The 15,737-nt window shown below is 37.0% G+C and overlaps 1 protein-coding gene across 1 annotated transcript; it reads left to right on the forward strand.

The window, feature by feature from the left end:
* Positions 1-24: 24 nt before the first annotated feature.
* LOC114540527 (protein C12orf4 homolog) lies at positions 25-15,737 on the forward strand. The gene is made up of 13 exons (XM_028560647.1): positions 25-346; positions 2,234-2,564; positions 7,904-8,015; positions 8,180-8,294; positions 8,487-8,508; positions 9,855-9,943; positions 10,412-10,496; positions 10,963-11,084; positions 11,277-11,447; positions 11,530-11,732; positions 12,378-12,435; positions 15,010-15,077; positions 15,631-15,737. The coding sequence occupies exons 1-13, from the start codon at positions 166-168 to the stop codon at positions 15,727-15,729; spliced, it is 1,656 nt and encodes a 551-aa protein (XP_028416448.1). The 5' UTR covers positions 25-165; the 3' UTR covers positions 15,730-15,737.

The following is a 15,737-nucleotide window of genomic DNA, read 5'->3' on the forward strand; positions in this document are numbered from 1 at the left end:
CATTGAAGATGAAGTCGTGGGCTCAGATATGGTAGTTGGTTCTGGTTCTACTGTATCAGTGGTAACCAGTGGTACAGCAATGAGACTGAGCTATTTGTAATTTGTTATTATGTTCAAATACTCAAAAACAGGAAAAAATACATTAGTAGCAATGTTTTTGTGCATATGAATGATAATGCAATCAGGATGTCTGGTTTAACAAAGGAATTTAGTTTTGAGTTTGTGAATGAGGACAAGTTGTGTAAGTTTCTGACAAATGTAACAATCCCAGCTGATGTTTCAAAAGTGAATGAATTGACGAAGAGAATTGTGAATTATCACAATTTGCCAGCCTACTTGGAAGAGGGTATTTTTTATTACATTTTGCTATAAACTACTGGGTTTCATGCAAGTATAATGCAACCTCAATTATACATTGTAGTTGTGATCTGACCCTAGTGTGGAAAGTATCGGGCACAAAATTTTGATGTCTTCTATATATTTACTACTTACTAGTATTTTTTTTAACTCATGGTTGTGCAGTTTGCACAATTTCAATCAGTACATGACCCAACTTGAAATTATGACTTGGTGATGGGAGTGGGATGGTTCTTCAAACTGTATCTGTAGGGTTTGTGCTTGTTGCAATTGTATCCATTGGTCACACTTGCACCACAGGCTAAATCATTAAAATATTTTAAGCTGACCAACACACCAACATTCATACATGCATGTAAAGGTGGCTGATGTGATAGAATATTTCTATGTATGCCTTTTGTATGGTTCAGTCAGCATAACCATTTAATTACTAAAATAAGGACAAATTTACATCCAAACTATTTCTCATCAGTGAAAATCACTTGTTCATGACAATTATGACTAAATGAAATCAAAACCAGGCTTCAGGAGCAATGTCATTAGTCATTATGTTGGGTTTTTATTTTGTTATAAAAAAGTGGACAAAAAGATTATACTGTAAGTCCATATATGACTACAATAACTGACCAATTTTGGTAATATACATTTTAAGATAATTTGGTAAAAGGTTTTTTCAATGGCATACATAAACACAACTTTATTGCTGCCGCAGCAAGCAGGCCTGAAGCAAGCGAGCAAGGCAGCACTCCTCCTAATCTATATATTAGGAGGGAAAATATTGATTTTGCTATGTGCATTGCATTCTGGAAGTTCTTATACATTCTTTCACTTGTGGCTGCACGCATTGCGGCTGGATAAAAATGACATGTCATGACAAGAAACGGCTAGGCATCGGGTAAAACCTCACATTATGGACTGCCACCTTGGTCTGCGCGCTAAATATTCCAACGAATTTATTATTCGTGTAGAGATTCGAAGCGTTGAAAACGCCAGAAATGTACTTCAAGATAACGAATTGGCCATGATAATGTTTTTGATCTATCGATCCTTGGCAACAAGCGATATATCAACAAAGCAGGCGATATATCAACATGTGAATGCGCCAACAATTTCTATAGGTTGGCCGGCCGACATATTGGCAACTTATATACTCGAATTCTGCCATACGTTTTCTATCAAACCACGTAAATGTATAGTATCGAAATGTGCGTCAGAACTAATTTAGTGACGATGCTTAATTCACGCAGGCAAACTTCTAGCCACGCTGCTATTTCGCATCACTACAGAATAAATCTGTAGTAGCTGAATGACAAGCAATATTGCAAATTATCCATTGCATATTCCATTATCATGCCAGGCGGATGAAGATGTCTTAAAAACAGTCCGAGAACTTAATCGCATCATAAAATCTTCAATATGTAGATCTCCGCAACTATCTAAAATCCAAAGTAAATTGGCAGAGATAAATTTTGAACCACATGCACTACCATAACAGGTAAATTTTACAAAGGGTTCATAGATCATCGAACAAACTACTCCATAAGTAAATAGCAACCAAAATAGCAAACACTGGGGTCAAGGATTAAATAAAATATTAAAAATTCAACTAGGAAATAGATTAAGCTATAAACAGCCTTCGTACAGGATCCTTCGTAGTGAATTTCCGTGGGAACGAGATTGGCAACCCGAACACTGACATCGTGCTTTCAGGCAGCATTTCTACCCATGGGTAACCTAGTATAGTACTAGTGAAAAGGCAAACTGTTAGTAGACATTAAACACTTTTTGAAGTACTAAATGAAACCTACAAATCAAATCAAAAAGAGGCTACTGCATCGATTTTGTATTTGATTGGTTTCATTCTAATTGCTTTTAGATTTACTGAATTGTCTTACGCTTTTCATGAGGAAAGAAAATAATGCATTTTTTGATGATCAAGCAGATGAAATTTTAGAGATATGTACACACAATGCAAAACAAGCTGAGATAGCGATTGATTCATGGAACGAAGCTTTTACACAAGAATGCTCAAAATATTCTGATGCAAAAGAAGTGAAAACCGAGGAACTGACCTTCTCTGAGATGTACCACCTCCTCATCCATTCAGCATCCTTAGAGACATTACTTCAGTTAGAGAATACCTATGCATTAGCTGTTCAGGATATGTTGGCACAAAGAGATGCTGCTTTGGACAAGTTAGAACAAAAGTATATTGATTGTTTTAATTTTTATACTTTTTTAGTTACACGTCACAACTTCATTGTTTTTAACTTAGAACCTCTTTCAAACATGCATGCGAAACATCATCCTTCAACACATACATGAAAAAAATTCCATCCATTCGGGACTAAAAAAACCTTTAAAACCAAAACGAGACTGTAAAATAAGGACATTCGTTCAAGATGGTGGACTCTCAACAGCCCCGACAATCTTCATTATTCAAACCTAAATACTTTACAAATATACTCACCCGGGAGGGCAGAGTATGCTTATGCTAATTATATCACATCTTTCCCTTTTTAATAATAGCCTAAATTCTAAATAAATTAAAGTTCAAGTTACTAAGACAAAATGGTAAATGTTCTAGATAAAGCAAAGTCAAATATAAACGTAAGATAATAAGTTCATTAAACTTATAAAAATAACTAAAATTAATGTCAAATAATGTTTCTAACGTTACCACCCAAATCGTTTGGGTTTCACCACTAATCGACCACTTCTTGTAACGTACGGGCTGGTGGTCTTGACAGGTGGTCCAGGTGGTGGGGATATTTCTGGTAAGGGTAAGGGATCTGGATTCACGGTCGATGAGGCAGTGGATTGGTCAGAACCAACGGACGGTGAAACTGCATTCTCGGGAGATGACATTTCTTTGTCAACTGCCGGAGCTATAGTTTGGTCGTTACTGTCAGATCCAAGGGCTGGTCCAACTCGCAAATGCTGTCGATTGCGGCGATACTTTCTTCCATCATCCGTTTGCACTATATATGATCTTGGCGTATGGTGATGCCCCAGTACCGTCGCTGGTTTCCATTCTCTGGAATACGTCCACGGTTCTAACCGGACTTTAGCTCCAGGCTGTAGTTCTTTCAGCTCCTTACTTGCATGCTTGTTGTAGTACTTTTTCTGGTCTTCTTTAGTCTTCATTAAATATTCGGAAATACGTTGTGGGCTGGTGTTAGCAGGTTGAAGTAAACCTTCCATCACAGGCAAGTCGTTTCGCAGTCGACGTCCCATAAGTAGTTGAGCAGGAGACAGTTCAATGTTAGGTAACGGCGTTGTCCGATAGTGAAGTAGGGCTAAGTACTTATCATTATTTTTTCGCCACAAATTCTTAATAGTTTGGATGGCTCTTTCTGCTTCTCCATTTGCTCTTGGAAAGTGCGGTGAGCTGGTGGTATGTTTAAAACCATACTCTTTTGCAAATTCTTGGAACTCGCGACTACTGTATTGGGGCCCATTATCAGAAATGACCTCGGCTGGAATTCCATGGACACCGAATTGGCGTTTGAGCTCGTCTACGACAGCACTACTTCTTGTAGATTCCATCTTGGTGACCTCTGGAAACTTACTGCGGTAACACACAGAAACCAAAAAATGTTCTCCACGAAATTCAAACAGATCGGTTCCTATCTTTTCCCACGGAAACTTTGGAGGGACGGTTGGTTTCAAAGGCTCTGAAGGCTGCTTCTTCGCATAATCGGCACACACGCTACAATTAGTAACCATTTCTTCAATCTGTACTGACATGCCAGGCCAAAATAATACATCTCTGGCTCTTTGTCTACATTTGACTATCCCCAGATGACTCTTGTGAATTTGACGAAGCATATCTGGTCTAAGAACTCTTGGCACGATTAGGCGTGTTCCTTTAAAGAGCAACCCGTCTGCTGTTACAACTTCATCTCTGAATGTCCAGTAAGGTCTGGCTGCGACAGGAACTTGTTGTTTCGTATCCGGCCAACCACTCTTCACTAACGTAATGACGGCTTGTAGTTCCGGATCGGTTTTGGTTTCTTTCTGGAATTCCTCATATCGCTCGTCCGAAACTGCAAGAACCATATGAACTTCCTGGAATTCTGCATAATTTTCCTGTTCGCTATTTGGCAAAGATGCTCGACTCAGAGTGTCAGCCAATACTTGTTTACAGCCAGGAACATAACGGATCTCCACGTCGTATCCACGCACGTTAAGAATCATTTTCTGAAGTCGCAACGGAACCTGCGATAATGGCTTGCTGCTGATGGCTTGTAGTGGTTTATGGTCTGTCTCGACAATCACACTTCTGCCATATATATACTGATGGAACTTACGACAAGCGAAGACTACTGCAAGCATTTCGGCTTCAATGGCAGCATATCTGCTCTCAGTGTCCGTAAGAGCTCGAGAAGCATAACACACAGGCTTTCCCTCTTGTAGTAACACTGCTCCTAATCCTTTGCCACTTGCATCACACTGGATTGTTACCGGTTTGGTGACATCATAATACTGTAGGACTGGTGATTGTGAGACAAGTTTCTTGATCTTCTCAAAGCTTATTTGCTGTGGTCGATCCCAGTGAAACAGTACGTCGGCTTTCTCAAGTTCTCTCAGCGGTGCATCCACTTTGGATAACCCAGGAATATATCGACTTAGGAATTGCACAAATCCAAGAAACCGTTTGACGTCTTCTTTGTTATTTGGCGTTGGCATTTCTCGAATAGCTTCAACTTTCCGAGGATCCATCTTCAAGCCTCCTGCTGTGAGGAGATGCCCTACATAAGGCACTTCTGTTTGGCGAATCTTACATTTTTCTCGATTGAGCTTTAACCCTTGCGTCGATGCTCGCTCCAAGAATTTGTTCAATCGTTCATCATGCGTTGTTTCATCCCCGGCGACGATTACATCATCCATAATAACCTCCACACCATCTAAATCTTCAACCATTCTATCCATGGTTCTTTGGAAGATCTCTGGGGCACATTTTACCCCAAAAGGTAGCCTTGTAAATCTGTACCGTCCTATTGGTGTGTTGAAGGTACAAAGGAGTGAAGACTCTTCATCCAGCTTCAGTTGCCAGAAACCATTCTTCGCATCCAATATGCTAAAGATATTAGCACCTTCGAGACGACTGGCGACTTCATCCACAGTCTTCATCGGATGGTGGGACCTTTTCATGGCGGCATTCAAATCCCTCGGATCAATACACAGCCTCACTGCACCATTAGGCTTTTGAACCACGACCATCGAGTTAACCCAATCTGTCGCTTCTTCCTGTCGCACAATCACACCAAGTCTTTCCATTCTTTTAAGCTCTTCGATAACCTTTTCTCTTTGTGGAATGGGTACTTTTCTTGGAGCATGAACAACAGGGGTGGCACCTTCATTTAATTCGATATGATAATCACCAGGTAAACAGCCCAATCCTTTGAACAGCTCTGGGTAGTCATCCAATTCAACTTTCTCTGGTGCTGCTTTTTGACTTACAACTTGGTAAACTCTCTTCAGCAAACCAAGTTTGACACAAGTGTTTCCACTAAGGACAGATTCAACTTCAGCTTCCACAACAAAAAATTTTACATCTTCTATGTGGTCTTTATACTTTACTTTTAACACAACTTCTCCAAATGGTTTTAGTTTATGCTTGGAAAAAGAAATCAAAACCATATTTGTTTTCTTCAGTGGGCGGAGAGATGTACACTTAAGGTTGTAATAGGTCTTGAGAGACATAACATTCGCTTTCGCCCCACTGTCCAACTGAAATTTAACCTTAGTACTTTCTACATCAACAGTTTCGTAAAACTGTTCGTCCTCAGATGGAATGGTTGACCCAATTGCATATACAAATAAGGATGAGTAATCATCACTATCCTCGGAACTAGTGTCCTCTTTTTTGTGTAACTGTACGTTGTTAACTGGTTTGGCTCGGCAAACCTTTGCGTAGTGATTCATCTTTTGGCATCGTCTACATTGTTGACCCATTGCTGGGCATTTCTGGTGACTTTTATCGAAACCACATCTTCCACACCTATCCTTCAACATGCTGTCCCCTTCCGCATTCGGGTTTTCTCGCTCTGTCTGCCGTTTATTTGAATATCGACGATTTCGAGGGTCCCGCTGACGATACTGTTCCTGTTTAATGGCATTAATGCTGGGGTCTTCTTCTTTTGTGAGCTTCTTTAAACTAGCTAAATTGGTTTCATGGCTTCGTCCAATTTCAATAGCCTTTTCTAATGTCAAAGTATCAGCCAAATCGATACACTTCTCACGAACCTTTATATGTTTACAACTAAACACGATCGCATCACGAACCATACGTTCCTCGTCTCTATAACCACAATCCTTTACCAAAATCCTGAGGTCTGTTACGAAGGACTCAAAACTCTCATTCTCTCCTTGACGTCTTTCATTGAATTTCAAAGCGGCCATGATATAGTTCTTACGTGGAGTACAATAGTCCTCGAATTTCTTTAATACAATGTCTAATTTCTTTGCATCGGCGGGTTCAGCGAATGTAAATCCTTCGAATACATCAAGTCCTTTATCGCCCACCCACAATTTAACATAACTGACTTTAACGCTATCCTCTTTATCGTGTAAAGGACCTTCAAAAATACACATTGCTTGCCTATAGAATCGACGCCATTCTTGATTTAAATCTTGTGCAACCCAAGACATTTCTGGGGTCTTAAATTTCGCCATTGGATACTGTGTTTTTTTTTCCGTTTACTGAACTATTATACTTAGAAAGAACTCTTCTTTCTATTTTCATACAGATTCAAGCACGATGGCTTGAATTCGGCACGGATTCATAAGGAACCTGACACCATGTAAAATAAGGACATTCGTTCAAGATGGTGGACTCTCAACAGCCCCGACAATCTTCATTATTCAAACCTAAATACTTTACAAATATACTCACCCGGGAGGGCAGAGTATGCTTATGCTAATTATATCACAGAGACTTAAGAATCAGGCCTCTAACTCTAAGCCTCATTTTCTTGTCATTGGCTTATTTCCATATTTATTTATTTTTTTTCATGCATGCATTAAAGAAGGATGTTTTGTCTTGGACATAGCCAAAATACCATCCCTTGAGAAAGGAATGCGAAAGAGGTCATAAGAAAACCTTAAAGTCTGCATCTTGTTGCCTTACGTCATTAGGTCGAAAGTTTGCTTTACATGGGGCCAATGCATAGGGCCAATGTCATGGGCGCTCTATATCATATAAGATATAGTTTGGAAGAAGATGTATGGATTTTATGTTCTTGTGCCTAAACTGCATGATATATTTTGGCAAAACATATTCGCTTTGCTTTTCCTCACAACAGTTGTTAGCATCGTCTAAACTTGACTTGGGAGCTTTGGGACCGTAAGGATATGACTTAATGCTATTTATTACAACTTGATTTAGGGTGGTTTAAGAGATACTTGCTCAAATAAAATAGTGATTTAAGGCGATTTATCCCAGAGCCGGTCTAAAATTTAGTTGTGAAGAACTTTCCAAATTGTCCAAAAAGTCTCAAATTGTAAACACCAATTTTTTCAACTTTCTTTACCGATTCAGGCAAAATAAGGAAATGAAAGAAGCACTGGAACCTGGAGTTGCTGGCATTAATTCGGATAACTATCACGAATCAGTAAATAATCTTGCCGCAAGACATTGTGAAGATACACAGGTTACTATATTGGTCCCTAATTTGTTGATGCTTTCCTGTATATTTAGAGTACAATTGAGTGAAATTGAAAAAAAATTCAGAACTTTTAGTCTGTTAAGATAAGAGGTGTGGCACAACCAGAAACAGATCAACACAGAAAATCCTTCATTTATTACATTCTGCAGATGATATCGACGCAATGGTCGAGTGCTTTGTCAGACCTTCAAGAAGTTCAAAAAAGAGAATATCAAGAATGGGTTGGTAAAGTGCACGAAGATCTTGTCCAGACGTCAAGCAAAGGTGTGTTGTACGTAATATATTGCGAAGTCAATTTAGTATTTTAGTATTATTGTAGTACAGTGGACAAACGGTGCGTGTTTAAAAAACATATGAACAATTTATTTCCTCTTTGCATTCTTTCTCTCCAAAAGGGTCGAGTAGTAAATTGTTTCTTGATTTTACCGTTTTTTTACTTGATTTTAACTTTTTTAGATCCGGGTGGTTCTTTTGAAAGGTATATATTTATTTTAATTTACATGACCCTGCTGAATATATTTTTCACCTTTCGAGGCTTCATTAACTAATGTAACGGTAGGGGGGCGGGAGCTCTTATTTCAGATCAGTGGGCGGGAGGCGCGAGAACCTCATCTATTCCTTGCCGCCAGTGGATAGGAAAATTTTCCTTTTATAAATGAATATAAAGTTAAGAATTTTTTGCCTTGTTGAAATTTATCATCAAATTCTGACTAGAATGCCTGTCACGTACGTTGCCTATATAGTGGTCTCGCCACGCAGCATGACCGTTAAAATCTGAATGATGACGCAAGCGAGGGTAATATTTCGTACAATAGTGCACTTTAGATAATATTTCCCCAAATTCTCGCCTCTCTGGTCTATAAATGATGAGTGTATACATTCCAGAAGTTTGTACATACGCGCTTGTATTTTTAAATCTAATTTGCAAAGATGAAATTGAAAAATTCTTTTTACGGTTTGAAATTTCAACTTCTTGCGACAATAAGTATAGGGCAAACCTTAACAAAGTTAATTAAAAGACCTAATTAATTAGATTAGATTAATTAGAACATTTTTATATTCTTATACATATTTCAGAAACGTCAATTTACTTTTATCGCTTCCGTTTCAACTACGAACCCTATAGGAAGTGCCGGCGGTTTCCGAGACTGGTGAGCTCTGTTTTCTGGGCAAATTAAAGGCATGCAACTGCAATAAACAATGACACTTTTTGGATAAAATAATGGCAATGTGCCGGAGCACATGCCGATTTAATTCAACCAAAAGTAACAAATTATAGCTAATTGTTACAATGTTCGTATTTTAGTACAGCACAGAAAAGGTGGGGTGATAAAAAACGCCCACACCATCATAATTACTTAGAAATTATCGTAGCTCACAACCTAGAGAAAGGGAGGGAGGGTCGGGTGAAAACTTCCGAATTTGCTTCGACGAAGACAAATATATGGAATGACCTTGAACCTTTCGGATCTCTTTATATAGGTATGCTGACTGTGCACGTGAAACATGCTCCATGCACGTGAGGGGAATATTACTTAACTGTAGCAAAGTGCGAATAGCCTTGAACTTTCCAAAGAGCACGTTTTCCAAAACGTAACAAAGTTTCCCTGTACTCAAATCTATAGATAGGCCAGTTTACAAAAGAGTTTCCCTCCATTGCTCTACGCGTGCACTACCATATATAGCTATAACGTTATCTACAAACTACAAATAAACTAAGAATAATACACGCAAGCAATAAACTTATTATTCGCTACGGCAAATAACTCCTTTTGTAATGCTGAAAAATAGCACTCGAATTCATTCAATGTATTATTTTCACAGCTTTAGATCTCGCAGTGCATCTACCGTTAGCTTGCTCCCTGATGAGGTGCACAATCAGATGTTGGAAGAAAGTTTTACGATACACTTAGGTTCGTTAACAATGTTCGTAATCGTACAGGGTTCACAATTTGCAGAAATTAAATAATCAGGAAATTAATGTTGTTTGTTTTTTAGTAATCACGGAATTAACTTGGTCAACAAACATTGATATATATATCGCATATAATCTTCTTATAAAACGGGCCCTAGTTTCACCGGGAGGAATTAAAAATATGAAATCGTGTAGCCTTTTAGTAAATGTAACCTTTTAGCGTTTGCTGTAACATATCATAGGTCTCGATTCCTGAAACATATATTTAGCCAGCAATATCTATGCTTACAGTTACAGGCTAATGCTCACGTACAATACGAGCTAGATCAACCTTGCAACATATATTGTATCATTTATGCATGTTATTGTTGTGTAGAAATTAAAAAATAACCGCGGACGTTTGCTTAAAAAGATGTAATGTATAGCTGAAATGAAGATTTTTAAATTATATTATTACGTTTTCTAGGAGCACAGATGAAATCAACGCATAATCTTAGGTTGATGTGTTGTGATCTTCTCGATTTATGTCGTTATAAACCTGCTAAGCAAGGGTATGGAATGTAATTCCTTCAAAAATGTATATTTTATAATTATTGAATTAAATTCTCTATATAATGGTTTGGAACATAAAAGTTAATAATTATTGAATTAAATTCTCTATATAATGGTTTGGAACATAAAAGTTTATAATTATTGAATTAAATTCTCTATATAATGGTTTGGAACATAAAAGTTTTCTGCAAATATCTTTTATGCATGCACAAATTCCATAGCGTATATGGTTATAGGTAAGGCCTCGCTTTCATTTTGTCGTAATTGTCGTGAACATAATCGTGAACATGTATTGGAGTATATATATTATTGCTGCAAGTATGAACTTCTAATAATGACTGGTTAAATACAGAAATTAGAGCAAGAATGCATGACTATAATTTTCCACTAATAAATCCGGTTCTAGCACGCTCAAGATGGAAGAAACAGCGGGAGTGCATTGTAACATCCCATTTTGTCGTTTAGGACTAGTATATGGGCACAACCCCAAAGAATTCAAACTGCAATGTCCTTGTATTCTCAATCACTCTCCGGCTTGGTTTTGCTTGTCGACAATAGAATTAACTCCTACACTGGAATTAAGAAAGGTATCGTTGTACTGTATTCTATTAACACCGGTGGTTTAAAACCAGAAAAAAAGGAGGTGAAATAAGACGATGCAAGAACGTTTTGTTTTTTACGATTATATATATTGGTAAAACTATATAATATAATACTTGAGAAATATATTGTTCTAAATATCTTATAACCTGTTTGATTATTTGTTTGCTATCCTGTAGAGTTTGCGTCCATATGTCAGCAGTCCACGGACTTCCATTTTCCTGACTTGGATAAGCAGTTTTGTATGATTCAACAGAATTTGGAGGAAAGACGACAGAAAAAGATGCAAATAAGTGGGGCTATCGACGCAAGAAATGATGAAGCTTTTAAAACTTCAACCATGGAGACTGGTGAGTTAGAAAAACTTTGTCGATATTTCTTGCCAGTTACTACTTAATAATATTTACTTTTTATCTATAATATTTACTTTAGGTAATTTTTACATTACACGTCACTCCAATCTTTCTCAAGTACATGTTGTGTTTCATCTGGTCGTCGACGACTCTCTAAAATCGCCCACCCTTGCAGCACGAAATGCAATCGTCAGTGGTTTGCGTAATGTCCTGCATACAGCTTCACGTCAAAATATTCACACCATAACACTACCTGTTTTGCTGGCGGAGGAAATGACAGAGGTTTGTCCCTCTTAGAGCTAGCGAGAAATTCACTTGGTTGAGCCGTGAATATCTTAAAAACATTATTCAACTACTGAAAAAACTGATAGAAAAACTTCTATAAAATAACCCATTTTCGTAGGTGGTACTTTGAATTAGGTATTTTACCAACTAAAGAATTGGTTTGTCTGAAAAAAATATATTGGTCACTTCTTATAGGAGAAGCCTGGTACGCATTTGATAAAAACAAAAACAAAATATTGAATTATTTAGTTTACCTAAACTGTCTGGTGGAGTCTTATTAATTGCAAAATCAATTAAATTTTCTCTTGAGCATTTATTTGTGCCTTTTTCATTCAGAATTTCTCTATTTTTTATCTCGTAATGGATCGTCGGTAACGCTGCTCCATTACGGGAAAGTATTGGACCGCTGAAAATTCTTTTTAGCCAAACAATGAGCTCATTTCACCGGAAGTGACGCTTGCCATACAATAAAAATGTATAATGGGCCTTATAACTTCAATACTGGTTTTACCTATACCAAAAGATTTTTCAAAGATAGCTTTTCTTGCATGCAGAGAAAACCAACCCGTTAAAAAATATGCATGTTATGACGTCTCTCAGTATTTTTGTATCACTGCTATATGTTTTGATTCATAATTTCAGGACATGACAGTAACGTGGTGTACAAGGCGAGCAGAATTGGTTCTGAAGTGTGTTAAAGGTATATATATATAATATATACACAGCCGTTGTCATAAAGGTTATCACCTGGAAATAATACGTAAATGTGGATCACGTGATTGTACTGCATACATTAATTTTTTTGGGAAATCGCTGGAAATCTGTCTTGAAAATTTCTTAAATGTCATAGTAAGGCGAACAAAAATTGATATTAATAAAGAAACAAGAGAAGAGTCAACAAAATAAGCCACATTCAATAGTCACGTGATTGATATTTATATATTGTGTAGTCTGAATTATATAATAACGTAAAGAATTCAAGCAATTTCGTTGGTCGAGAGCCATGATCTATAAGAGGACAGACGCACGGAATGACGTCACAGCAATTTTCTTTTTACCGGTTTAATTTTGGATTTTTTTTGGACTCGCCCCGGCGGCTCGTGGCCACTTTTTTTGTTCTTATCACATATGACGTCATACCGTGTATCTATAACTGAACAGACAACGGTTCATTGTAATCTATTTGTTAAAGATACAACATTTGCATTCAAATGTGCAGGTACATGGTAATGAATTGTACGTATATCGTAGAAATTTTGGGTATAGCTGGGTTTTTTAAGGAGATAGGGTTTTTCGGTTAATAAATTGACTATATATTATTATTAAAATTAAAGGTTACTTTTCAGAAGAATTTGTTTTGAAACAGACATTTATTTCACAATTTCAAAATTTCCATCCATATCTGCTCGAAAACCGCCATCTTGAATTTTTAAGGAAAGTGCTACAAATACATTTTATTTTTTTAATCTGGGGTTTATAATCACAATTCTTTTAAACAAGTTCCGAAAACAAAAGAAATACGCGCAAACACAAAACATTTATTGGCTCTATACCATCTATTATATAGTGAAATTATACCGGGTGTCCCAAAAAAAAGTACCTATTTTTAATTCAACAGAACTTGTAAGCAAACTGAAGAATTGCAATCAAATAATTCATAATAAGTGGAATAATGTCTAACTTAAAGTTTGATATATTACATATGAAGTTTGAACGAGTAGTTTCCGAGATATTCGCGTTTAAAGTCGCAGCAACGTTTTGAAACTTGTCAAAAATCAGGGAAAAATGGCCTATTAAACTTGTTTCAACAATACCGGTTCGTAACATGGTGTCTTGTAACTTATTTTTTATTTATTTTTTAAAATCGGGTTTTACTTGTTCTTATTCATCTGCAAATTCATGTCCACCAGCAGCAACGCACTTTCTTGCCCGTGTCGGCATGCCATCAAAAGACCTTTGAATCATGTGGGCGTCCAAATTGCGACATGACCTAACAATCGCCTCGCGAAGTTCTCCCAAGTTTTAAGGTTGTTGGTCATGGCGTTGTTGCTCTGCTGCTTTAAATAGCCCCAGAGGAAGAAATCACACACCGTCAGGTCAGGAGAGCGTGGAGGCCATGGCCAATCGCCGCGTTTACTCATGAGTCGACCAGGAAATTGCCCCTGTAGATATCGGATTGTTGCGTTTAACAAGCCATTTTTTGCTGATTTTTGACACATTTCAAAACGTTACCGTGTCTTTAAACGCGAATATCTCGGAAACTACTCGCTCAAACCTCATATGCAATATATCAAACTTTAAGTTAGACATTACTCAACTATACATGGATTATTTGATTGTAATTCTTTAGTTCGTTTATAAGTTATGTTAAATTAAAAATAGGTACTTTTTTTTGGGACACCCGGTATAAGTGTGCTACATAACAAGGGGGAATTTCGTTTTAGCCAATCAGCAAGTTTGTTTATTTTTTTAGTAACCCAATCAGAATGCATAAATCTTGATAAAAAGTACAATATATACCATTTTACATGAAGTATTAAGAAATTAGGCATTCTGATTGGCTTTTCCTGAAAAATGTAAACAAATATACCGATTAGTTTAAAACGAAATTCCTCCTTGTTGTGCCACAATTCGACGGGGGCTACTTTTTTTTTTGTTCACCCCTGTGTATAGAAGAGAATAATACATGGATGCGCGGAAATATAGAATTTATTTCGAGTGTTAAGAATAATATTGAACGAGTGACCGCATTTTTTTTATTATATAAAAATAAAAGTCTGTTTTTATTAAAGGTTTTTAACTCCCAGGGCGCGTATACCCGATTGCTTGATCAAACACGATAATCGCACATGTGTTAGCTATTATCGATTTCACAATGGCGGATTCGCCAATAGTACACATATATTATATAATAAGAAAACGTGTAATGGTATTCATATATATTGTCTCACGTTCATTATAATATTTCAATTGAAAGATGAGATTGTGTTTTAGAAAGCCACTGCAGAGATTATACTGGAATTTTAAAAATGTTTCCTCCGGTTTTTCAGCTCGATTTTTTTAAGCTTTCGACTAACCCCCAAAAAGCAATGGTGAAAGTTGAGGTAGATTTAGTGGTTGATATAGCAAATCTATACATGGAAATAAAAAGGCAAAATTTTACATTTGCAAAATACTGTTATATTAGCGCTATTTGAAACGTCGATGCACATAACCTCCCATATATGAATCGACTAATAGAGGTAATAATATAGGTTTCTTGATGAACCTATAGGTTTTATGATGGAATGTGCATCTTGGAGTGGCTCTGAATCATTCAATATCCAGTTTGTTTTGCCGAAGGTAACTGAATAATATTCATTGTGAAATAGAAGTTGAATATGACTTCATAAAGTTTAGGTTTGATACATTTGTATAGCTTTGCTGTTGCCACAACCTCGCACTAAAACAAAAACACGTATGACCACTGTGGTATATGTTGTCGAAACGTCGAGAAATACTTTTGTGTATTTTTGGTAGCTGTTACTTTGTTGCAACATTATTCGAGACGACGTCGAGGTGAATATTATTTCCCGATAATCACCGAGCCTAAGCCGAAAAATTGTTTTAGTATTTTTTCACTAGTGAATTGACACAAGAAATTTGTTCGCTTTTCTCTTTGTAACTAGAAACGTCCACAAAACGGCTAGCCGCCGGCATTTTGAAATTTCTTATAATACGTCAAATATGACCAATCAGAATGCAGGATTTGATATATTCACTTGTGCATGCAAAAATACTAAATATATATATCGTGCAAAGCGTGATGGTTCATTTTTGACCGTGCTTTTTTTGACCACGCTCCGTTTAACCATGCTTATCCGTATAAATGCTAAATAATATATCTTTCCTTTAGGACATTTCGTCAGATATGTTTCACACACTTAGCAACATGCTACCCAGCATATTTCGTGTATCAAGGACGCTGGACCTGCAAGATTTATCACGAAAGTAAAAAAAAAA

This window comes from Dendronephthya gigantea, unplaced genomic scaffold (genome assembly GCF_004324835.1).
Source record: "Dendronephthya gigantea isolate DGI-Jeju-01 unplaced genomic scaffold, DenGig_1.0 000238F, whole genome shotgun sequence".
NCBI classification, from domain to species: Eukaryota; Metazoa; Cnidaria; class Anthozoa; order Malacalcyonacea; family Nephtheidae; genus Dendronephthya; species Dendronephthya gigantea.